The sequence below is a fragment of the Herpailurus yagouaroundi genome, unplaced genomic scaffold, assembly GCF_014898765.1.
Source record: "Herpailurus yagouaroundi ecotype Mexico unplaced genomic scaffold, PumYag 246, whole genome shotgun sequence".
In the NCBI taxonomy this organism is placed as follows: Eukaryota; Metazoa; Chordata; class Mammalia; order Carnivora; family Felidae; genus Herpailurus; species Herpailurus yagouaroundi.
In genome coordinates this window covers 11642788-11665597 of record NW_024412463.1, presented here as the reverse complement: position 1 = coordinate 11665597, position 22810 = coordinate 11642788, and the positions used below count along the sequence as shown (strand labels likewise).

Here is a 22810-nt window from a genome sequence, read left to right as displayed (position 1 = left end):
TTGTGTCCCCTCTCACACACACGCACACCCTTCCCGAGCTACCTGCTGAATCCGGCCGTCCCCATCTGAATCCTGGTGCTGCGGGTCACTCAGGAAAGTGGGACCCTGGGTGGAGGGCTCAGGCCCACCCAGCTGGCGCTGGGCCCCCGAGGGAGGGGACTCTTGGGGCACAACGGGGGTCACTGGCGAGGCGGGTGGCGAGAGGCCAACCGGGAGGGCGCAGGGCCAACGGAGCGCTTGTCCCCGGGGCAGCCCGACACTGGCTTTGGGGAGCAAACTCACAAAAACCCACACGAAGGGGGTGTACAAACATCAAACTCTGCACCTTCGTAGAAAGAAAACACATTGGCCAGAGAGGCTTGCTTTAAATATCAAAATATATTTATTTACACATAATTTTGACTGAGGACACCCGCGAACATTCCATGGGAGTCCCAGTGTCCTCCAGGCAGAGTTCGCGAATGTCCGCTGAGCCGGCCGCTATGCCCACCACACAAGCAGGTAAAAGACAAATTCTATAAATAAGGTTCTGCAAAATATTGGTCCATAAATATCTGCTTTTGCGGCGCGTCCCGTCCCGCTGCAGCTCTGAGGACGCGAGGGGGCAGCAGGGACCGTGCCCCTGGGGACGGCCGCCCGCCCAGCTGCCCCGCATCAGAAGAGACACAGGAAGTCGGGGCCAGGCTGGTCCCCAGATGCCGAATGAGGCCCGTTCGGGAGCACGGCCGGTGACACGCCCCGGCGGGGGTCAGGGCTTTGTAATTCCCACCCCGCGGTGTCGACGGTGTCACAATGAACAGGAGCGGCACGAGCCCCGTGTGCGCGCCACAGGCAGTGACGGGCGCTTCTCCAGTCTCCAGGACAGAACGGTGACTTCCGAACCCCCCGGCGGCTGCCAGCTTCACACCGGCCGGCAGGTGGTTCTGGACTTTCTGTAACAGTGCAGCTCAGATCGCATAGAGAGGCTGAAAATCACAGCTGTCGACGCGTCCGGGGTTCTCGAGGCCCCCGGGCAAAATCCAGTGCCTCGCGGCTCTGCCCGTTCACGGACTGTGAGAAGGGCTGGGCTGCGGGGCCTCGGTCTTCCTGAGCCAGAGGGACCGTCACACTCTCCCCCGGGGCTAGGGGGGAGGCGCGCCGTGTCCCCCCTTGCCTTGCGTTCTTCCTCTTCAGTGTCTCTGAGACTCGGACGTGCGGCCCCCACCAGCTTAGTACCCTCAGGATCCTAGGAGAGATTTTTGGAGGGTCCTCAGCCCTGGGGTATCAATCGGCGAGGGGTCAGCCCTTCTGGGAAGAAATCAGACAGTGCTTGCTGGCTCGTGTCCCTGGGCGGACGGGTGGGCGGTCAGACGTCACTCTGGAGCTGGAGGGCCGAGGGGGCGTCCTGGAGGTCCATGGGGGTGTCGGAGGCCGAGGACTGGCTGGGCAGAGAAGCTTCTAGGCCATTGGGAGCCTCCAACGGATGCTGGTACAGGAGGCAGGCGGCGGCAAAGAACAACAAGCCCAGCACCTGGGAGAGAGGAAGAGGCCAGGCGGCCCGGTTGCTCCCGAGGTCCTGAGGACCCCGCTTCCGGAGAGAAGACCCATCTTTCCTGCATAACCCGCCCCTGCGTGGACACCCATACTGTCAGTGAGGGAATGAAAACCAGCATTTGACGACATACTGGCCCTGGATGGGGTGGGGGGGCTCGTCCTGGGCTGAACAGTGCCCCCCCCCCCGTGTCGACCCCCAGAGCCTATCGTGGGAGCGGTGTCTTGGCAGGTGTAATTAAGTTCAGAAGGTTGAGATGAAATCATCCTGGGTGTCGGGTGGGCCTGCCTGCAGTGACAGGTGTCCTCGTGGGAGCAAGGAGACAGTGGCTTTACAGAGACACCCAGGGGAAGACCACGCAACACAGGGGCAGAGACGGGGCTGGAGCAGACCCTCCGTCAGAGCCCCCAGAAGGAACTGACGTGCGGATTTCGGACCTCTGGCCCCCAGAACTGAGGAATAAAGATCTTCAGGGTTTTTTGTAATTAAAAAAAAAGTTTGTTTATTTTGGGGGGGGGGGAAGGGCAGAGAGAGACGGAGACACAGGATCCGAAGCAGGCTCCAGGGTCCGAGCTGTCAGCACAGAGCCCGACGCGGGGCTCGAACCCACGAACTGTGAGATCATGCCCTGACCCTGAGTTGGACACGTAACTGACTGAGCCCCCCAGGCGCCCCTGTACACGTGTGTGTTTTAACGTGCAGATGCTGGGTTTTAGCGTTTCTGGGAGCATCACCAGCCTGAGAAGCCTGGCACCCGTGTCCACTCTGGCGCAGGGATCGGAGGGGGTGCGTTGAGAACCTGTCTGCTACTCCTGCTGAAACTAACACTGACCTGAGAAGTCACCGTAACCGCTGTGCTGACGCAGAGGGCTCATCGTCTGGGTGGACAGACGGCCCGGGTACCGGCCTGTTGCTCCGGGCACAGGGGCACAGAGGAAAAGCCGGGGGCAGCTCCCAGGAAGCCATGTCCCCCTCCGACTGACCCCTTGCCTTCCGCTGGGGTCACGCAAATCCTTTCTCACACGTGGCTATTATTATGCTAATCCGTGTGGAGATAAGCCCAGGGGGCTGAGGATTCGCCATCCCCGAGATGCTTCTAGACAAACGTGAGGCAAGGGGGGGACCCCTGAGCAGCCCCCCCACCCAGAGAAGAAAATCGAGACACTCCTACAGGCTGGCCCCAGGATTTCACTTTATTGTGAAGGTTCCGTGTCCCTTCCTCCCATCGGGGAAAATTCAAACTATAAATACCGTGCTTCTCCCCACACGACACGAAACACGTGATAAAGCAGGCAGTTTCTCTTCCCAGGCTCGGGCGGAGGGGGGGCCAGCGCCCCAGGCACCTCAAGGTCAGGAAGCGGAATTGCTCAGGGGTCCATAAGCCCCGCCCCGACAGCCCCCAGACACCGACAGGCCCGCCAGAATCTGCCCTCGCGGGACGGAGCGGGGTCTTATCCCTGCAAAGCCCTAGGGGACCAGAGTCCGGGGCCAGCGGCAGGGGGGAGGCCCCGGCAGGCAGGGGCTTCGTGGGGCTGGGGCCCCACAACGGGCTCTCACTTGGGAAGGAGGCCGCTTCTGGGAACCGGGGCCCCGGGTTCGAGCGGCTGGAAGGCCCCGGTGGAAAGCCTGGGCCCCTGGGCCAGCAGGAGGAGACCCCGGGCCTCTGGAGCCGACCCGGGACCGCCCCCCTCCAGCGCGCCCCCGCACTCACCTTGTACACCAGCCCCGCGATGAGCATGTAGCGGCTCATGGCCGAGTTCTGGTACACGAAGCAGGAGCCCTGCTGGCCACACTGGTCCTGCCAGAGCAGGCACGCCTTGTCGATCACCCAGCCGAAGGCGATGGGCCCCGGGATGCCCCCTGCAGAAAGAGGCTCACTCAGGACCCAACCCGCGCGGGGGGCCAGAGGGGGCGGGTGGGCAGCGACGAGACCCAGAAGGGTGACGTCAGTCAGCCACTGGTGTTCGCGGGGGGGGGGGGGGGGGGGGACGGGCGGAAAAGGTTCCTTTCTGGGGACTTGGCACCAGGGGGGGAGGTGCCGAGTCACCCTCCACTCCCCTGGAGCCTTTGTGCTAATCAGGAAAAGGCAAATAAATGACCATGGGTCCCCCTAGTGGACGGCGAGGGGATGGCGTCCTTCTCCAAAGCGGGCACTAGCTGTTCCCGAATGCACACCCGCCGCGTGAGGGGACACAGGCCGGGTGCCCTTGTGCAGCGAACGCACTACGCAACTGTACGTGGCTTCCTCACGGGTCACAGTACCTAGAGTTCTAACCACAATCCACTGGATTCCCAGCGCAAACGATCTCTGCCGGTCACAGACACACCTGAAACGTGAGACAGCCGCGTCAGCGCCCGGGGGGGTGGGGCCGTCTGCCAAGTCACACCCCCCACGCTAGCAGCCAAGTCCTGGCCACGCCCCAGGCTGCAGTGGCCACCTCCCCAGGTGGCAAGCACCTCACAGAGGCAGTTGGCTCTCTCCTGCCGCGGTGTTTGGGGGGCCGGGCACGTACCCCGCGGGATCTGCAGAGCTCCACCGCAGCGTGCTGCAAGGGAAGGTTCTGGGCCTGAGCGATACCCAGGCCGGGGCTTACCGTAACGTTGCCGTGAGCGCAGGAATGCTGCTGAGGAATGTAAATATGATTACAACGAATATGAAAACCAGAAGGAGGGGCTTTCTTTGACAAGTTGAGGTGCATTTCCCTGCAGTGGCATGGCCAAAACCAGAGGAAAAATTCTGAGGGACACAGCTACAGTCTCGGTACACCTGAGGGGCGCAAACAGCGCGGATTACCGGAGGAAGGGGCAGGGGCCCTCCCAGGGCGCGGACGGCACGGGGGGGCGGCGGCCACGCTCACCTTCTGGCCGCCGGGGCCGGGTTCGGCCGCCTCCAGGCAGCCCGCGTAGCAGGGCGAGAAGTACGTGAGGCCGTCGGAGCCGCACACGGGGCTGTAGAGCTCGGGCTGGCAGCCGCAGGCCGCGTTGCAGGCGGCGGTCAGCTCCAGGCGGCCCTGGGGCAGGAGGCTGCGGGCGGGAGAGGAGGGGGCGGTGGGGCCGGGGCCGGGTGGGGAGCCCAGCCTGGGGCCTCGCGCCCCCCAACCCCCAGCCACGGCCTCCGGTTCCCGAGGTTCCCGGTGCTCCCCTCCCTGCCTCCTGCCCGTAGACCCGCTGGGCGTTCTCACGCCACGCAAACCGCGCTCGCTCTGCTCTCCGTGTGCGCGGCGCACTTCCCCCGACTTGGTGGTTGGACGGGCAGGTGGTTCAGAGCGCCCGGGGACAAAGCCCCCCCCAGAGGCGCCAGCCCCTCAGGTGACAGCTGTGCACCTGCACGGCTCAGGGGCGCGTGCACACCGTGGCCATCACGGACGCGCGGGCTTCCTTCTCTTTCCACTCAGATGGAAGACCCCATGCCCATCCGGACCCTTCCCGCCTCCCTCAGCACCCTCCCTGGGAGCTGGCCCGGGACCCGCCTGCCTCCCTCCCGTGGCAGCACGGTCCTCGTGGGGGGACCGTGGCGGTCCTGTCGGGGGACAGTGCTCCCACGGCCACTTTGAGGTCTGTGGTCCTGACCCTCCAGCGGCACCAGGAGTCCCTGAGAGGGGCCGCCCGTCCCAGCGGCCACCGTCGCAGCCTGCTTCAGATATTAGCCTGACCGGCTGTCGCTCTCACATTCCCGTGACTCGGTCACACACGGGAGCCGACCCTGGGCCACCTTCCACGTCCACACGTGGAGAGCGGCTGGGTGAGCGGAGTCTCATTTTCCAGATGGGAACCCCGGGCTTGGGGCTGGGACGGAGCCCGGGGCTTCCAAAGGGCCGCTGCCAGGCTTTCAGTGACCGTTAGCCCTGATCCTCTCCAAACAGTGACCGAGTCCCCACCCCACCGCCGCCATCCCCCGGGGCCACCGGTGCCTCCGACAGGTGCGCTGGGCTCTCCCCTTCTCCCGGGCACCTCTCGGTCCTTACCCGCCGTGGTAGCTGGCGGTCACACCCGCCACGGGCACGTTGGGACAGTGCATGAAGAACACGAAGATGGCCAGCAGGCTGGTCAGGGCACAGAAAAGGCACAGCTTGATGATGCCCGCACCACGAAGCTTGAACTTGTTCACGAAGAAGCCACCCAGGAAGGTGCCGCCACCCCCGGCAGGCACCACCAGGTACCCTGCGGCAGAGGGGACGTGCTCGGTGAGGTCCTGCGGGGCCGCAGGGGTGGGGCAGGACTGGGAGGGGGAGAGGCCAATAGACCGCTGCCCGCCTGACCGGGAGGCCGCCCAGGGACTGTGCTCCCCAGAAAACCACAGCTTCTGAGAGTCCAGCCGTGGGCCACCTTCGAGAAATCCGTGGCCCGCGCCATTTCACGGGAAGCTGGGATTAGTTGGCGCGCGGCTCCCAGGCCGTCCCAGGGACGGGGTGCAGACGGGTGTGGGGCTCGGTGGGCCTGCCTCTCCAGCAAGGACCAAAGCCGGCTCTGACATGGACCCCTTCCAGCTCTGGGCTGCAGCCCGGGGGACCCCAGAGCAGGTGGCCGTTCTGGGACAATGTGAGCACAGGGAGGGGGCCGCTTTGGGAAAGGGGAGGCGCTTGTGGATGGGGCCGAGAGGCCAGGCAAGGAGGGGTGTCTGGGGGCATTAGATAGGGGGACGGGGTCCCTAACTGAATGCCCAAGCCCCGTGCCGGAACAGAACCCCGAGGGCTGGGGGGCGGCCTGCACTGGCCCATGTGCTGCCCAGAAGTCCCCACATTCCACACGGGGTGTTGACCCCCCCGGCCAGGATCCACGCCACGTCTGGCACGGCCCGGCATCGACCCCTTGTCTGGTAACGCGTCCCGCCTGGTGTGTTCTCCGTGAGGCTGCAGGTGCCCTCTGCGCAGCAGCAGGAGGGGGTCTAAGCAGGGCCCTCGTTCTCCTGGGGGGGGGAGCCTGGCTCTGGCCACAGAATGTCTCTGGCCAGGCGGGTCCCGGGGCTCCGACCTCATGGTCCCGTGAAATCGTGGGACGCCGGCCACCTGGCTCCCGGGTGCAACCGGGCCTGAGGGTCTGGATGCCTCTAGCCAAACCCTTTCTGCAACAAGCCAGGGACGCTGGAGGGGGTGAGCGGGCGTCACAGGCGATGAGCTCGCCCCGGACCCTCCCAGCCAGAGCGGACCCCCCAGGAGGTCAGCACACTGTGGTCCGTGCTCCCCACCTCCCGGGAAGGACCATCAGACCCACGAAGCAACTCTGCGCACGGCCCAACACCCGCTCCGGGGGCCTCCCCTGCAGGACCATGCGCCCGCGTGTCCTCGCGCATACAGGAGCCGCGTGCGCTTGTAAAAGAGACTCGGGAGACCCCTCACTCGTCCGAGAACTCACGAGAAGTCAGAGGACCCCGAGGATTCAGCGAGTTTTCTCACCGAACAAGGTGGCAGCTTCCGAGGCGCTCAGGCTGAACTGGGACTCCAGGAACTTGGGGCCAAACGTGGACATGCCTGCGATGAGTGTGGCCTCGGTGGCTCCCGCCAGGCACAGCAAGATGAACGTGGGGTTTTTCAGTAGGAGCCAGATGGAGCTGGATGGGGAGACGAGAGAAGAGACAGAGTCAGAGCAGGGAGGAAGTGCCCTTCCAGAGGGGAGCGCGGGGGGCTGGGGCGTGGGGGGCCCTCCACGTCTCCCCCAGAGCGGTCAGGACGGGGTGTGAGGCTGGCGGAGAACCAGCTCCAGGAGAGCAAGCCGCCAAATCAACCTCCTCACCGCCTCCGCCACAGTTCAGCTCTGGCGTGGGGAGAGACCCCGAGCAACCACAAAACCGTGGAATCGCTTGGCAGTGGGGGGGGAGTCAGGAGCCAGGGGCCGGGGGAGGCGGCTGTCCCCGAGTCCAGGACTGGCCAGGTCCCCACGGATGGGGACCGGCACTGAAGGCCGGGGTCCTTTCTCAGCCACCAGCTCTCGAGAAGGGGGCACAGGGGGTCCTCCAAGGAGCCTCTGGGTGGACCGGGCTGGTGTGTACTTTGGGGGTGGTGTCGTAGGGATCCTGAGGAAGGACCTTGGCCCTGGCCCCTCGGACCTGACCTGCCCGTTCCCTAGTGAGGCCGGCCTTGCTTCCCTTTGGGGATCAGGGAGGGGAGCCCTGCACGGCCCCGTGGCGCTCTCGGCCTCAGGTCTCACCGAGAAGCGGAGAGACCTCTGTGAGTGCCCGACGCGGGCTCTGACTGCTGCCCGCCTGTGTCCCTGCCCCGAGCGACAGGCTGGGCACCAGGCCCTGCCCCACACCGCCTGCCCTCGCGTGAGCACGTTTCTCCGAGGGCCGCTGGCTCTGGCCGGACTGCTCTGCACCTTGTTGGGGATTCGGGCCGAGCAGGGCTGGCGCCCGGGTGTGCCGACCACACACGCAGCATAGAACACAGCACACCGTCCTTACGGGGCAGTGGAGGCACGAAGCTTGGAGTGGGAACGGAATTACAGCCGCGGGGGGTCCGCAAGTTCGGAAGCTCGGCCTCGGGGGGCAGCCAGCCGCCCGCACTTGAGGCTCTACTGCCTGCTTTCCCGATTCCCGGAGCCGCCGGGCGGCAGGTGCCTGGACCTGGGCACCGAGGTGCCGACCAGTACGCTTCTGTCCCTGGCCCCCGGGGAGTGATGTGGGCCGGGGGCAGGGTTTTCTCTGGAGCCCCAGGTCACCGCAGGGCAGCGCCTCCCTCTCCCGCACCTACGAGAAAGCAAACCCTGGAACTGAATGACTACCCTCAGCCCGCCGTGGGGGCCGGCTCTGAAATGGCCCTCGGGGCTTAGCTCTCCGGGTCTGCAGCTCAGGGCTGTGCCACACGTGAAGCCCGTCCTCGTGAGCCCCGGCCCCGGAGACCCCGCTGCTGGTCGTGCTCACACCGGGAGGGAGCCCAGAGTCCCTGCTCACATCTCGGGGCACCTGCCACAGGCCGGCAATTGGATCTTGGAAAGCAGGGACGTGCGGTGCAGCCGTGACTAGGCTTTGCACCGGGACACGCGAGCAGGCGGCCGGGAGGAGGCGAAGGAAAGACGTTCCACGCGGCTCGTGGCACCTGACCCGCCCCAGAGCGACACACATGCAAAACTGACTTTCGAGCCGGAAGACTGAAAACAATGCTTTTTGGTTAATTATTTGGGTCCCATGTCCATGAAGGGAAGAAGAGGGGTGCTGGCGGGTGGGGGCTCGGGGGGGGGGGCCCAGGGCACCGGCCCCTCCCCGGGACCTCCTCTGTTGGGGCTAGAAGGTCCTGCCTTGTGTGGGGGACGCCCTGTGTCTGGCTGGCCCCTTCCCTGGGTCTTGTTCAGATCGGCCCAGGCTTCGGGGCGCTCGGCTAGGCTTGGGGGGGGGGGGCAGGCGACCCTCCCCAGGGTGTGCAGACCGTCCCAGGCTCTAGGTGGCTCTGCTAAAATCTGGTGTTGAATTTGCTCGGAGAACTAGTCGTGATGTTAACAGAGGGCACACGTTCCAGGATTTATTTTATTACCGGCAACTGGCTAGGGAGCTAAGCCTGGACACAGACCTCTTCTCGGCCCTCTGTCCCCAGCGCTGCTGACGTGCTGGGTCCCTAGCCCTGCATGTGGGGCACTGGTGGCCCTGCTCCAGCTCAGAGCGCCTCCCCGTGGCTGCCGGGAGACGGGGCGACCCGGCCTTCACACAGACGCTCTTGCGCCCCTGCCCGGTGCGGCCCCTGGCGGCTTACCTGCCTTGGGGCACCCTGCTGAGCGGGCAGCTCTTGGGTGGCCCCACAGGAAGCAGGACGCAGGAGAACAAAGCCCGAAGCGAGGCAGGCCCGTCCACCTTCCACCCCTAGCACGCCAGCCCTGCCTCCTCTCCACCGGACAGCAGACAGCCCCGGGGCTTCCCCGGAGGCCACCTTCGGCCCCGACGCCCCTCCACCCTTCCCACGGCGAAGGTAGGCAACAAGGGCTCATTCCTGCCACCAACAGCCCCTGGCCCCACGAGGCCAGTTAGACATGGCCGTTCCTGGGCTCCGGCTCCAGACTACCGGGGGGCAGGGGGTACTCAGCGAGGCCGAGGAATCAGGCTGGAGGCCGTCCGGGGGCTCCTTCCCCATTCCCTCAAGAGCCCCCTGTGCGATGCCTGGTCCCGTGAAGAGGGTGTGGGCGGCCAGGAGCCCCTCCCCCCCAGGGCCCCGAGTCTCCCTGAGACCAGAGCAAGCCAGGGGTCCTTGAAGCCCACAAAACAAGACCAGGTCTCACACAAGGGAGGGGAGCACACGAGGAGTGGGGGCTGCTGCAGGGCAGGGAGGGCAGGGGGCCGGAGACAGTCCCGTCCCTTCCTGGGTCGTCAGAGGCCTCAAGGCAGAGAGAGGGCGTGAGCCTGGAACCCTGGCACGTGCAGGTGACCTCAATGAGAAGGTCAGAGGACAGAGGACACAGCAGAGTGAGGGCCCTCCGTCGGGACTGTCCCTCACCGGCTCTGTGTGCAGCTCTGAATCTCCCAGCCCGGATTTCGGGGCTGAGACCTCGAGTCTGCGGGGCCACAAAGTAGGTTCAGAAGCTGTGTGCTCACCGCGGCCCTGGAGGGGCCACGCGGACTCTCCTAGCTTGGGGTCAAGGTCCGGCACGTGTGGGCCCCCCAAGGGTCTGCAGGATACATGGGCACGGGCAGGAGCGCCACCCCCTCCCCCACCGCCCACAAGGTCCTTACAGAGGCAGGTCTCTGATGGTTTTCCCGAAGTCGGGGTTGCTGGCTGCCTCGTGGCCTCTGTCCTTCAGCCGGCATGTCTCCGACGCTCTCATGACCACGTAGTGTCGGGACCCTGGAAGGACACAGACGTCGGCGAGTGGCAGGGACCAAGGTCTCTGCCTGAGGCTCCCCCCTCCCAGGCCTGGGGGCGCCTGAGGGTCAGCTGCACGTGGCCGGGCTGGCCCTGCAGGACGGTGGCCTCGCCCCGAAGGCGAAGGGCCCGGACTCCCCAGGGGTGCCCCCCCAGGAGGACAGAGGAGCGATGCACCCACCTGGCAGCTGCCGGGGGTAGCCGAGGATGGGGATGGCGATGAGGAAGGCGGCGGCTCCCGCGCCCAGGAAGCCCACCCACCAGGCGCCGACCCACAGGGGGCTCTCGGTGGTCAGCTCCGTCCTGTGGGGGGAGACACTTGGGGTCAGCGTCCTGCCCACGTGCACTCAGGGCGCCCACGCCGGGCATCCGCACGCTGCTCCAGAAAGACCTTAGCCCAGGGGATCGGAGGGCTGGGGGGGGGGGGGGGGCGGTGCTGGGGTGGCGCACTGCACATCACGGAAGCCTGCACCCCCTCCCACACCTGGCCTCTCCACCTCCTCCATCTGGCGGCTCCTGGGTCGTAATCTGCTTAATAAACCGGTAATCTGGTTCGTAAAGCACATTCCTGAGGTCTGGGAGCTGTCCTAGCCGCTCACGAAACCCAAGGACGGGGCAGTGGGAACCCCGATTTGTAGCCAGGTGGGACGGAAGTCGTGGGGACCCAGTGCCTGAGGCTGGCGTCTGCAGGGGGTGGTCTCCTAAGGCTGAGCCTTCACCTGTGGGGTCTGTGCTGACCCTGGGAAGTCTGTCAGACCTGAGCTGAATTTAGGACCCCCAATGGGTATCAGAAGAGACCTGCCTGGTGTGGAAAACCCCACACAGAAGCTCACATTGGCAGCACGAAATCTGCTCTCAGTTCTGCAAAGGGTATCAGAGAACTGGTGACCTGGTCTCGCCTGGTTCCAGGTCTCCGTCCTCAGGGCCTGCACTCAGGGACCCCCAGACCCCGGGGCCGCCAGAGCAGGGCCAGCCCCCCCCAGACCCCAGGGCCGCCCCCCCACCCAGACCCCAGACCCCGGGGCCACCAGAGCAGGGCCAGCCCAGCTTTTCCTGCTGTGTGTCCTGCTCTGAGGGAGCCACCGCCCAGGCGAGGTACCGTCCGCGTGGGGCAGATTCAGCTGGGGCCACTCACTGTCGGCCTACTTCGGTGTAAATGTTGAGCAGGGTGCCTCCGATCAGGTAGCCAGCGGCGGGGCCGAGGATGGCCGCCGTGTAGAAGATGGCTGGGGAGAAACAGAGAGGTTGAGGCCGGCCACGTCCACTGCCCCAGGGCTCGCGAGCCACTGACACTCAGAAGCCCACCTGCGAGGAGCCCCCCACTCCGTGTGTCTGCACCTATCTGCCCCCGTCACACGGACCCTTTGGGCCAGGGTTTAGGTCGGGGAGGCCTTCACGGGGTCTGAAATCTGGCTGCTTTTAAGATTTTTCTGGGGGCGCCTGGGGGCTCAGTCGGGTGGGCATCTGAGTTTGGCTCAGGTCACGATCTCATGACTCGTGAGTTCGAGCTCTGCGTCTGGCTCTCTGCTGATGGCATGGAGCCTGCTTGGGATTCTCTGTCCCTCTTTCTCTCCTGTCGCTCCCCTGCTTGCGCGCGCGCGCGCTCTCTCTCTCTCTCTCTCTCTCTCTCAAATAAGTAAACATTTAAAAAAATTTTACAGCTTTCCTGGCCAAGCCGACCGCAGACGTTATTTGGACCCTTTCTCCCGGAAGAGCAAAGACCCCCAGAGCCCGTGTTCCAGGCCACGGCTATCTCCACGCAGCATCACAGGCCCACCAGGGCGTCGCTGGACTAAGGAGACCCCAACGTCCCTGGGTCGGCACCGCTAGGTGACTAGGGGGACAGAGTCTGAGGTGGGAACGAGCAGGCTGCAGCCAGCTGACGGGGTCAGGGCAGGCCTTGGAGCGCCGGCCGGTCCCTCGCGCGCGTCCCCGAGCACCTCTCCCTGGGAAAGCCTGGCCTGGCAGGAGGGACGCGGGGACGTGGTGCCACGAGGTTGAAAACCCCGAATTCTGACACCCCCCTCCCCCCCACAAACGAGGGTGTCTCAGCGGGAGCGTGAGGCTCGAGCCCAGTCCCAGGGGCAGCAGGGCAGCGCCTGGCTGACCCGGGGCACGAGCCAGCCCTGGGCCCACTTACTCTGCGCGCACCCCCCCGGACCCCCAAGACGTGCTGGGGGCCAGGCTGAGGTCGGCCAGGACCACCGCCAGCCCCTGCGCTCGCCCGCTGCCTCGCCTGCGACCCCACTCACCGATGTAGACGGGCGAGTGGCTGGACTTGACGTTCTCGTCCAGGTAGGTGACGCCCAGCGTGTAGAGCGGCGTGGCGCCCGCACCGTGCAGGAACTGGCCCAGCATGAAGACCAGGCGGTAGGCGGACAGGCCGGAGGCGCGGTCCCTGCAGGCCAGGCTGCGGTTGGCCCGGCACGTGCCCAGGCCCTCGGCGCCCTCCGCCTCGTAGGCGCCTGCGGCGAAGTGGGGCAGCGTGAACACCAGCGAGCCGGCGCCCATGACCAGCACGCCCCAGCCCAGCCAGCGCGGCTTGTGGCCGGTGCCCCCAAAGTAGCTGACGAAGGTGAGGCACAGGCAGGCGGCCACGTCGTAGGAGCTGGCGATGAGGCCGCTCTGGTAGCTGCGCAGGTCGTAGCGGCGCTCGATGGAGGTGATGACCGTGTTGATGAAGCCGTTCACGGTCATGCCCTGCAGGAAGGCGGCCGCACACAGGAAGAGCAGGAAGGCCCTGGGCGTGTTGAAGGCCCGCAGGCACTCGGGCGCGAAGGCCCGCCAGCCACACACTGTGCTCTGCGGCCCCGCAGCCACGCGGCGCGTCTCGGGGGCCGCCCGGGGGTCACGCTTCCCGGCCGGCGGCTGGCACAGCGGCTGGCTGCAGGAGCCCAGGGCGTCGTGGCTGGGGGGTGAGCCGAGGGACGCCCGCCTGCTGGGGGTGCTGTGGCCGCTCCCGCCGTCCGCGGCCGAGGGCGGGCTCGGGAGGACCAGCTGTGGCACCGACGTCGGGGGCTTGTCCCCCGTCGAGTGCTGAGGCATCTCCGCCGGGGGGGGGTTCCCGGGGGCGGCCACGGAAGCCGCGGAACGGTATTCCGGGGGCCTGTTCGTCCTGTGAGAGGAGTTTCCGGGTCAGAAAGCGTACATCTGCCCTCGGATGCACGGATATCGCGGGGAGCGTGTCCCCCTCCCCACCCCCCACCCCGTGCCCGGTCCCTCGGGGCAGCTGATGGCTCTGCTGTCCGCTACCCAGTCTGATGGGGTTTGACTTTCCCTGGCCAGCCCCCTTCGGAATCCGGGGCCGGACCTCCCAGACCCACACACGTGAGCAAGCCACAGTCGGGGAGCGGGGCTGAGGCACAGCGGGACCGAGCCGGATGGCCGACCCCCCCCCCCCCCCCCGGCCTGTGCCCGGCCGGCGTGAGCCGTGCGCTTTGCTGCTGGGAGGGCTGCCCCATGTGGACGCGGTCTCCACACTGACCGTCCTGCCTCACTTCCGCAGGAGACTCACACCCCGCTAGCTTTCCGTGCCCTCAGCTCGAAGGGGACATCATTGCAGTCCAGCACTTGGAGGGCGCGGGCCACGCGGGAGGGGAAAGGGCGCCACAGCTGGCCCGGCTTGTTCTGCGGCCGCGGTGCTTGCTGCCCACGGCACGTTTTTCGGGATGTCGCCGCAAAGCACGTGTGCGGCCACGCGGCCGGGTTAGGGGAAAGGCAGACACTCCTCTCCGCCGAGGCCCCAGCCCGGCCCCGTTCCCTCCCGGCCCCCACACCCCCAGCCCGCCCTCCGTTAGAAACGGCAGCACATCCTGCCGGGACACGGTGGCTTCTGGGCGCCCCCCCTGCGCAGCCGGCGCTCCCGCCAGAACTAAACTGTCGTCCCGCTCGCGCTCCCTGCGGGAGAAGACGCCGGACCCTCCCCGTAGCCCACCTGCTTCTGGCAAACCCCACAAAGTCTCTGCTTCTTGGGGCTGACGGTCCTCCCCAAGGAAGGCGTGCTGCAGCCCCGACCGCCGGCCCCTCAGAACGGGGGCGTGTTTGGGCCAGGGCCTTCGAAGAGGTGACTGAGGTCAGATTCGGGGGTCAGTGCGGGCCCCAGTTCACTGTGACTGGCGTCCGCACTCAAGCACACGCAGAGCGAACACCACGTGCGCACAGAACACTGTCCCCCGGGCAGGTGCTCCCTCGCGGCCGCACCTCCGTCCCAGGCATCCTGCTCCCAGGACTGAGACCCTCAACACCTGCTGTGTCAGCGTCCGGTCTGCGGTCTGCCGTCCGGCAGCCCCAGGACACCGCCACGCCCCTCACCTTTGGGGCCGGGCCACTTTGTATGCAGAGTGTTTCTGAGGCCCAGCCATCTTGGGGAGCCTCACGCCGTGGGAGGCACGGGAAACATCACGGGGTTGTGCTCGGAGGCCCGGAGCCGCCTACTGGCCTCCCCCAGGGCTGGGGCCCCGTGGCTGGTGACTCAGGACCCCGACGTGTCCTCAGACCCAGAGCATCAGGCCACAGGGGTTCACTCCCACCCACGCCCCCACCAGGCACAGAGACGAGGGTGTCCAGAGCTGCCTCCCGTCCACTTTCGCCGGCTGAGACTCCTTCAGGGACCCGGTTACGGGGCACTGCCTCGTCGGGCCCTGCGCTGGGCGAACGGGGGTCTCCCCAAAACAGCCAGTGTCCACCCAGACACTGAGTGCGACCTTATTTGGAAAAAGCCTTTGCAGACGTCGTTAATGGTTTGAGATGAGGTCATCTGGATTGGGGTGGGCCCCAATCCAGTGACAAGGGTCCTTAGAAGAGAAGACACAGAGAAGTCACGTGACAACGGGAGCCAAGAGCGGAGAGACTCAGTCACCAGGAGGCCAGGGGCTCCCAGGGCACGAAGACCCTCTCCTGGAGCCTCCAGACGGCGCGAGGCCCGCTGACCTCAGGCTCTGGCCCGCAGAGCCGGGAGAGGCTGAAGTCCTGCGGCTTTAAGCCCCCGGTTTGGGAAGCTTGGCGAAGGCAGCCGCCGAGGACGCCACAAGCTGTCGCGTGTGGCCCGGCATCGAGGAGGCCGCAGGCCTGAGGGGGTGGGGCGGCCGAGCTTGACAGACACCCGGGAGCTGCGTGCGTGCGACACGGCCGTCCTCGCCAACACCGTGCTGAAAGAACCCCGACTGATGGTGGCGTCCGTGCACGGGGCTGGCTGCTCCCCGTGAAGGGGGCGCCGCCAGGCCATCCACGCCGAGTCCCGAGGCCGTGCAGGGACAGCGACGTCGTCCCACGGCGGCCACTAGTGTTCCAGGTGCCTTGCTAGTTACTTGTAGCGCCTCCCAGCCTTGCAGGCCTGGCTCTGCTGTGAGCAGAGTGGGGAGGGGGCAGCTCCTGGGGACCCTGCAGGACAGGCGGAGCGGGTGCTGCAGCTGATGGCCGCGGGGCCACCTCCAGCCCACGCAGCACAGGCGCCCGGACCACGGCAGAGCCTCGAAGAGAGCAGCCAGTGCGAGCCCCGGCTCGGGCGGGCCGCAGAAACAGACACACGGAGAGATACCACGAAGGCTGGACGTTCCCAGAAATGCCAAGGCCCAGAGGCCAGCCCGTGCTGTCGCCGTGGCGTGGTTTCCTCTAGATGCACCAACACACGCGTGCGTGCGGGTCCACGCGTGCACACAGAGCCATCTGCACCTTTGCACGCACAATGCACACACACATCGTCTGGGGCAGGCCCGGAAGCAGAGGAACCTCAGCCAGGTGAAGGCCGGCAGGGGCCACGGGCAGCTCAGGGAGGCCACCAGCAGCCTGCGTGGATGACAGGCCGGGATGGGGCCTTGGGAATTATTCGTGGGTCGGCGTTTCCAGTAAGAGGCGGAGACACCAGCCGCGGGCAGACGCCTGCTGCCCCAGCTCTGGGCTCGCCTCACACGCCCCGCCCCTGCAGGAGAGACGCAGAGCAGGTGACCCGGAAAGATCAGGCCCACAGCAGCGTTCAGGAGGCGGCGGGACAGCCAGCTGTTGTGACTGGGGCCAGGCACAAGATCTGAACTCAAAAGCCACAAGCGAGCACCCACGAGCAGCCCCAAGTCAGTAGGAAAATCCCACCTGCACCAACACTGTGGACGGACCTCGGACGTGAGTGTGTAAGGCTCAGGCCAAATCCTATGCGTCCCATTATTTAAATTAGCAAATTGAACCGCCAGTCCGGGTGCTGGCCGGCGACCCACTTGTGGCTGCCACCCGCACACGGTAAGAATTATCAGCAGCGTTCAGGGCCGCCGGCCCTGGCGCCTCCTCCAGGGGTTCCGCCAGGAGGCTGACTGCGGCGGGCACGGCCGCTTCTCCTTGCTGTCGGCGGCCAGGTCAGCGCGCTGTGGAAAAGCCTTCGCAGCCTTACGCCTGCAGCTCCGCCCCGGGTTTCCTGTGCCTCCTGGAGGCTGGAGTTCTTTGTCTGTCCGGCTCTCACCCTTCCGGACGGACGCTCTGGATGGGGAGTGAGGAGGCCGGCCCTCCCGGTGGCCCCGGCGCTCCCGGCACTGCGGCGTGAGCGAGGAGAGGGTGCTCATGCCAGGATCTCACACGGCCCTGCCTGGACACTATCGTGTGCCAAAGCCTGGGGGTGGATGCACAGACGGCCATGCCGAAGCTTGCTGTGTGTGCCCGAGGCCCGACACGTCACCGCGGAGGCCTGCTAGAGAACGGGGTCCTGCACGACAGCAGTCGGCCGCACTGGCCGAGCCCGGTGGTGCGGACGTGGAGGCGAGGGCCGGATATCACGGCTGCGCTCGGAGAAGCCTTGCTCCCGAGGCCCTGTGAGCATGTGACAGGTGCCTAGTTTCTGTCCGCTGGGAACCGTTTGTACAGAACGTGTGTCGGCTTCCCACCTGCCGATCGGGCCTCACTGGATTGCTGAGCCGGGTCCAGCCAGTGCCAAGGTGCTCACTGGCGCTGGTGCAGAGGGGCCGGGCAAGGTAGCCGGACGGTGGAGGAGGGAGCGTGTGGACGCAGGAGGCCGGCCGCGGGAGCCGAGGGGCAGACAGACCCCACAGCGGGAGGGACGGGCCGCGAGGCCGCCCTCACCCCCCGGGGACTCCAGGCACAGCCCGCGGGTACCCCCACCCAAAAGGACCCCAGGGCATCTCACCCCTGACGACTCCTCCCCCTCCTCCACCCAGACCACCGCTCAGAGTCCGGCCCAGAGCCACGGCCACGGCCTCAGAGCCAAGGGCAGCATGATGGTGGATTCCACCTGTCAACCTGGTGGGCCACGAGGTGTGTGGGCAGGGGTGTCTCTGGGAGAGATTAGCGTCTGAACTGGCGGACCCAATGCAGGTGTGTGGGCCTCGTCCAGCCAGTCGAATGGCGGGATAGGGCGGCAGGGCTCACCCTTCTCTGAATTTCTCTGCCTGGCTACCTTTGAACTGGGAATTGGCTTTTTCCTGACTTTAGACTCGAACTAGCACGTTGTTCTTCTCAGGTCTCGAGCCCACCCTGCCGGCCCTCAGGCCAGAAGCGCACCTTTATGTGTCCCGGGTCTCCAGCTTGCCGACTGCCCATTTAGAGAATTGTCAACCTCCACAGTTGTGCAGCCCAAGTTTCTAATAATAAATCTCTTTATATATAAATATCTCCTATTGACTGTGTTTCTCTGGAGAATTCGGGCCGCCGCGGCGGGTGGTTCTACACCGACACCTGCTGTACGTGAGGCTGTGCTGGGCAGCGGGGCTTGGGGACCCCCGGGGCACTGTCCCATCCACCAGGAGCTCACAGCCCCCCTACACCCGGGAGCCATTTAAGAGCCAGCCGCAAACTGCCCGCTACCAATCACAACAGCACAGGCTGCGAGAGCCAGCAGAGGCAGGAGGCAGGCAGCCAGCAGAGGCCCCGAGAGGAGGGCTTCAGGGCAGTGGGATCTGGCAGGACGCCCGCCACTGTCGCAGGTCATGAGCATTCTGCAGCCTGGTGCCGGCTGAGGCCTCTCCCACGCACACATAACCTCTGAGATCCCCGGTCTCAGGAGGGGGGTCCTTTTACCACGGAGCCGTGTGCGTTGCCCAGGACGAGGGAAAAGGCCTCCACGGGAGCCCCAGCCACGTGACCCCCAAACAGTGGCGGCAGCAGGAAGGAGCCCCCGCGACTGGAGTGGACTGGGGGGCTCCGTCTGGTGCCCTCCACCCCCTGCAGCACCTGCTCACACGCTGGGCCGTCCCTCCCTGCTGCTCTGCTGCCTTCAGCCCTGTGGAGGCGCATCTGGGGCCTCCAGATGCTCCGCGGGACGCTGGGAGGGCTTCCCAAGACCCGAGAGGAGAGACAAAGCATCCCCGTCCTCCAGCTGTGCAGGGAGGAGGCAGCTCCTTCACAGGGAGCCACTGTACGGGGCCTTACCCCGTCCTCCAGGCTTGTGCTGGGTCCCTGGGAGCCTCCCCCTACTGCCAGAGGCCCTCCCCCTGCTCCCATAGGAGACGCGCCCTGTGGGATTAGGTGCCCAGGATTAGCGGCGAGGACAACGGGGTCCCTGGAGCCTCCAGCCAGAGGCTCTGCACCTGGGGCTCCGGTGGGAGGGGCAAGGGCGTGGCTGCTCACGCACACGTGTGTGTGGGGGGGGGGGGGGGGGGAGGTGAGCTCGCTCAGGAGGACAACACAGATCTCTTCCACCGGCCCAGCCAACAGCCACAGCTCTCCGAGTCCGAGCCACTCGGCTCCAGGAACTCCAGGTGCATCTCCTCCCCGCCCCGCCGGCCCCAGCGGCCGCAGCGTGAGCACCGGGGGCCCCTGTGTGGGAGGCTCGGGGTCCTGGTCTCAACCCAGGGCTGCAGCAGCCCTAGTACCCACAAGCCCCTCTGCCGGCTCAGGCCTTGTGCGCTCACCCGCGCCCCACGCGGAGGCTGCCCGCAAACCCAGCGGGCGGGAAGGACGCAGGTCGCCCCCGGCGCTACTGGTCCTCGCCTGGCGGCTCAGTCTGGCTCTGGCCCAGCCAGCGCCCCAGGGGGGCCTTTCCTGTTAGGGGCCGGGGCGCTCCCAGGCTCCGTCCTGAACCCCGTTCGCCGGGGACGTGGCAGCCGGGGACACACACACGCTGGTGTCACTTCTGCTTCCTCTCTGCGCTCCAGCCGGTAGGTCCCCTTCTTTGCACCGATGGCTCTGAGGTTGACAGCCACAGCCCACGCCACTGTGACATGGCCACCCCACATGGTGGCCTCTGCCTGAGCTCCTGCACGTGGGTCCCCTCCCTGTCCCCTCCCCTTCTCCCTCCTAACCCCCTGCATCCTGGGTCCTTGCCCTGTGACCCTGGACCGTCGCCCCTAGGGCCCTGGGCCTTGTCCCCATGACCCTGGACCCTTGCCCCCGGGACCCTGGGTCCTTGCCCCTAGGGCCCTGGGCCTTGTCCCTATGACCCTGGGCCCTCACCCCTTGACTTGTGGAGGTCTTCAGGCAGCTCTCTTTTCTGGTCTCCTACATCCATCTTGGTGTCTTATCCTCTGACTGAGGGAGACGAGGGGACTTTCACTTGTTGAAAACGAGGCCAAAACTATTCAGGGGGCAGACTGCGGGTGGCAGACAGATCTGGGCTGGTCATCCCAATTTGCATACCAGGGTGAGCAGGAAGCCGGCCACTTTGCATGGAGGTCAACAACGGAGGCTGGGAGAGAGCCAAGGACCTGTCCCTTGGGGCTGTCCTGCACGGACGTCCCTGCACCCACCTTGCCCCCACCAGCGGGCAGGAGTGTGGGGAGGGCCGGATGAGCCAGAGAGAGGGGAGTCCAAGTTTACCGGTCTTTCCAGTTCCCCACGTTTGATCCCTGGAGGGATGAAGACAGGATGTGTTGCAGCCACGCAAGCGTTCCCACCTTGGGCAGTGGTGGATTTCTCTGCACTCTCTGTGCCTCAATTTCTCCACTTAAACATAAGCGTGGCCTCACGGGCAGGAGGGTGTGAGCCTCTTCTCAGGTGGGTCTGGGCACCACTTGGGGCTCGTGAGAAACGGAGACTGGCAGAAGGGCCCTCATAGGGTTTGGAGGTGCTGGGTGGGGCACAGGTTGGGCTGGGCCGTGTCCGGGTGGCCTCTGAGGCCTGGGGCTCCAAGTACCAGGCTGAGAGCACCTGCTGAGAGGCAGACCCCCAGCCCAGTGGGCACCACCCTCAGCTCAGCTGGTCCCAAGCCCTAAAGGGCACTGAGCCGAGGGACGTGGCCTCGGGTACCCCCAAGGCTTCCTGGATAAAAAGCCAATGAGGAAAGGGGGCCCCCGTGGGAGGAGAGGATGCGTTTGAAGTTCCCCAGTCCAGGAGCCTGTGACTCTCCGGGCGGCCATAAGTGGAGCGGCCAGGCCCTGGCGAGCAAGCCCCGCCCTGTGCCTGGTCCTCCGTGGGCCACACCTGGCCACGCTGTGAGTGCCGTCTGCAAAAGGCATGATGTTGTGCAAAATGTCCACCAGCCCCAAGAAATGTGGTTCAAGAGGCTAATTCTGTGTAATGCTGGTGGGAGGGGGTGCACCATGGCCACAAAGGGGATGTGAGGGGTATCTGAGAACAGCAGGCTGAAGGCCTACATCAGGAAGAGTCCCCATGAGCAGCCGAGGAGGGGATACGACCCGGGGCCCAGGAGGCCGGTCTCCTCCCCTGCTAGCAGGCCCCGGGCTCCACGGACACACACACACACACACACACACACACACACACACACACGAGCTCTGGTCCCCAGAGACCTGAGCTGGTGCCTCCTTCCCACCCACGGACAGGGGCCTGGTGGGCCTGTCGGTTACCTGCCGTGGTGGAGCCCCGGGCCTGCCCTGAAGTGGGCTCACCGCGACCAGGCCCAGGCCAGACAAGCAGCTCAATGTTCCGGAACAAAAGCAGCTGGGTTTCTGAGGATTATTGTCTATCCCCTTCCAAAAGCAGACAATGGGCTCTTTGCCATGCCTGAGAACAGGAGGCCACGTGGCTCAGGAGGGAACATTTTCGTGGTTTCTGTCCACAACAGAGGAAGCAGAAATGGGGCCGGGCGGGTCTTCTGGGTTCGCGCCGGGCCAGCTGTCGAGCCCCCTCCTGACTGCGAGCACCGGGCGCCGCTCTGCTACCCGCCGGAAACCCGGGGAGGCCTCCCAGACCAAAACCACCCCAGCGAGCTTCAGCACTGACACCGGCTCAGCAGTGCCGGCCCAGGAAATGGATCACCGCTCGCGGAGACTTCTACAGCGTTTAGAAGCCGGACCCAGAAGCAGACCCAGAGCCCGGACTGCCGCAGCGGTTTGTCAAGGCGAGGGTCCACTGCAGACTGGGGACAGCCAGACTCTCTGAGCCGAATCCCTCAGAACAGGTGTTCAGCAGACAGAAAACATCAGCCCCGAGACTTCCATTCACTCGGCCACCATCAAGCCCCGCCTCCAGGCCCCGGCCACCTCACCATGGTGTCGGGAGGGACTCGGTCGGGACCTGCCCAGGCACCTGCCTGAGGGGCCACACCCAGGGCGGACTGGGTCACAGCCACCCAGGAGGTAAGCAGCCCCATAAAAACTTTCCAGGTAGTGTCCACCAGGCCTGTCCAGCAGGTAGGCAGTACTGAGGCAGGGCAGCCCGGAGTACGGGGGTCCAGCCAGAGGGGCCCTTCCCTCCTCTCCCTGCATCCGTGGGCATTGGCCATCCCTGCCGGATGCTCCAGTCCCCTTAGCCACGGGCCCACCTTTTGGGACACTGCTCTGCGTCAGGCCGGGTCACCCGGGTTGCCTTCTCCCCACCAGCATGAAGGCTGTGAGAGCTCCGGAGGCACCCAAGTCTGGATGAAAACCTCTCCATCACATGCTAGCGGTGTGACCGTGCTCGAGTCACCTAACTCCTCAGTGCCTTGGTTTATTCATCTGTGAAATGGGAGTGGTAGTAGCCCACTCCACAGGGTTGTTGTGGGGCTTACATGAGATAACGCTCAAAGCACTTAGCACCGGGCCTGGCACGTTCGACTGCTCAGCAAACAGCTTCTCCCCCGTGAGCATTACTGATATTGTCAGATTCGAACACACAGCGGCTCAAACCGGACGCTTTCTCTCCTCTGAAGGCCACTTCGCGTGCCACACAGGGAATGAGATCTTCCCAGGTCGCGGGGTCCCAGCCCGGCTCCCCAGAGCCAGGGTCTGGTCTGACGGCAGGAACCCAGGTTCCAAACAGCACAGCGGAAAGCGGCGACTAAGCTGGTTGCTTCAGGTGGAAAACTACTGCGCTCCCCCGCGGCTGCGGAGAGGAACAGGCCCCTCCACCCAGTCCGCCGCCCACGAGGGAGCGCACGCACGCGGCCGGTCTCTACCCTCGTGGCGCTGACCCTGCGGAGCCCCGCTCGGGTCCGCACGGCCGGCCGGCTCGTCCTGCCTCGGGTCTCCAGGTCCGGGGCCAAGGGTGCCCCGCGGCGCCTCAGGCGGGTCCGCACCCTCGTTTCCATCCCCCCACCCCGCCCTCTGCTGGCACCCGGGCGCCCGGGCGCTCCCCGCCGCGCCCCGCGCCTCGCGCCGGGGTACCCGCGCCGGGCGTGGTGGGG

The 22810-nt window shown here is 65.9% G+C and overlaps 1 protein-coding gene and 1 long non-coding RNA gene across 6 annotated transcripts; one reads left to right on the top strand and one right to left on the bottom strand.

Annotated features, from left to right (window-relative positions):
- Window positions 1-359: 359 nt before the first annotated feature.
- SLCO4A1 (solute carrier organic anion transporter family member 4A1) lies at window positions 360-13419 on the bottom strand. 5 transcript variants are annotated; one of them, XM_040459857.1, is made up of 11 exons: window positions 12564-13419; window positions 11447-11537; window positions 10493-10614; window positions 10182-10293; window positions 6925-7079; window positions 5497-5692; window positions 4390-4555; window positions 4126-4298; window positions 3794-3858; window positions 3243-3391; window positions 360-1510 (listed from the first exon to the last, which is right to left on the bottom strand). In XM_040459857.1, the coding sequence occupies exons 1-11, from the start codon at window positions 13354-13356 to the stop codon at window positions 1346-1348; spliced, it is 2187 nt and encodes a 728-aa protein (XP_040315791.1). In that variant the 5' UTR covers window positions 13357-13419; the 3' UTR covers window positions 360-1345. The 5 variants fall into 5 exon arrangements, 2 of the variants coding, with proteins under 2 accessions (XP_040315791.1, XP_040315792.1); XM_040459858.1 differs by lacking the exon at window positions 4126-4298 and adding an exon at window positions 3989-4077 and having other exon boundaries at window positions 12564-13388; XR_005785887.1 differs by lacking the exon at window positions 360-1510 and having other exon boundaries at window positions 3280-3391; window positions 4045-4155; window positions 12564-13388.
- Window positions 13324-19046, top strand: LOC121020016 (uncharacterized). Its single transcript, XR_005785889.1, has 3 exons — window positions 13324-13428; window positions 15546-15555; window positions 19036-19046. It is a non-coding gene; the product is annotated as an uncharacterized LOC121020016 (long non-coding RNA).
- The last annotated feature ends 3764 nt before the right edge of the window (window positions 19047-22810 follow it).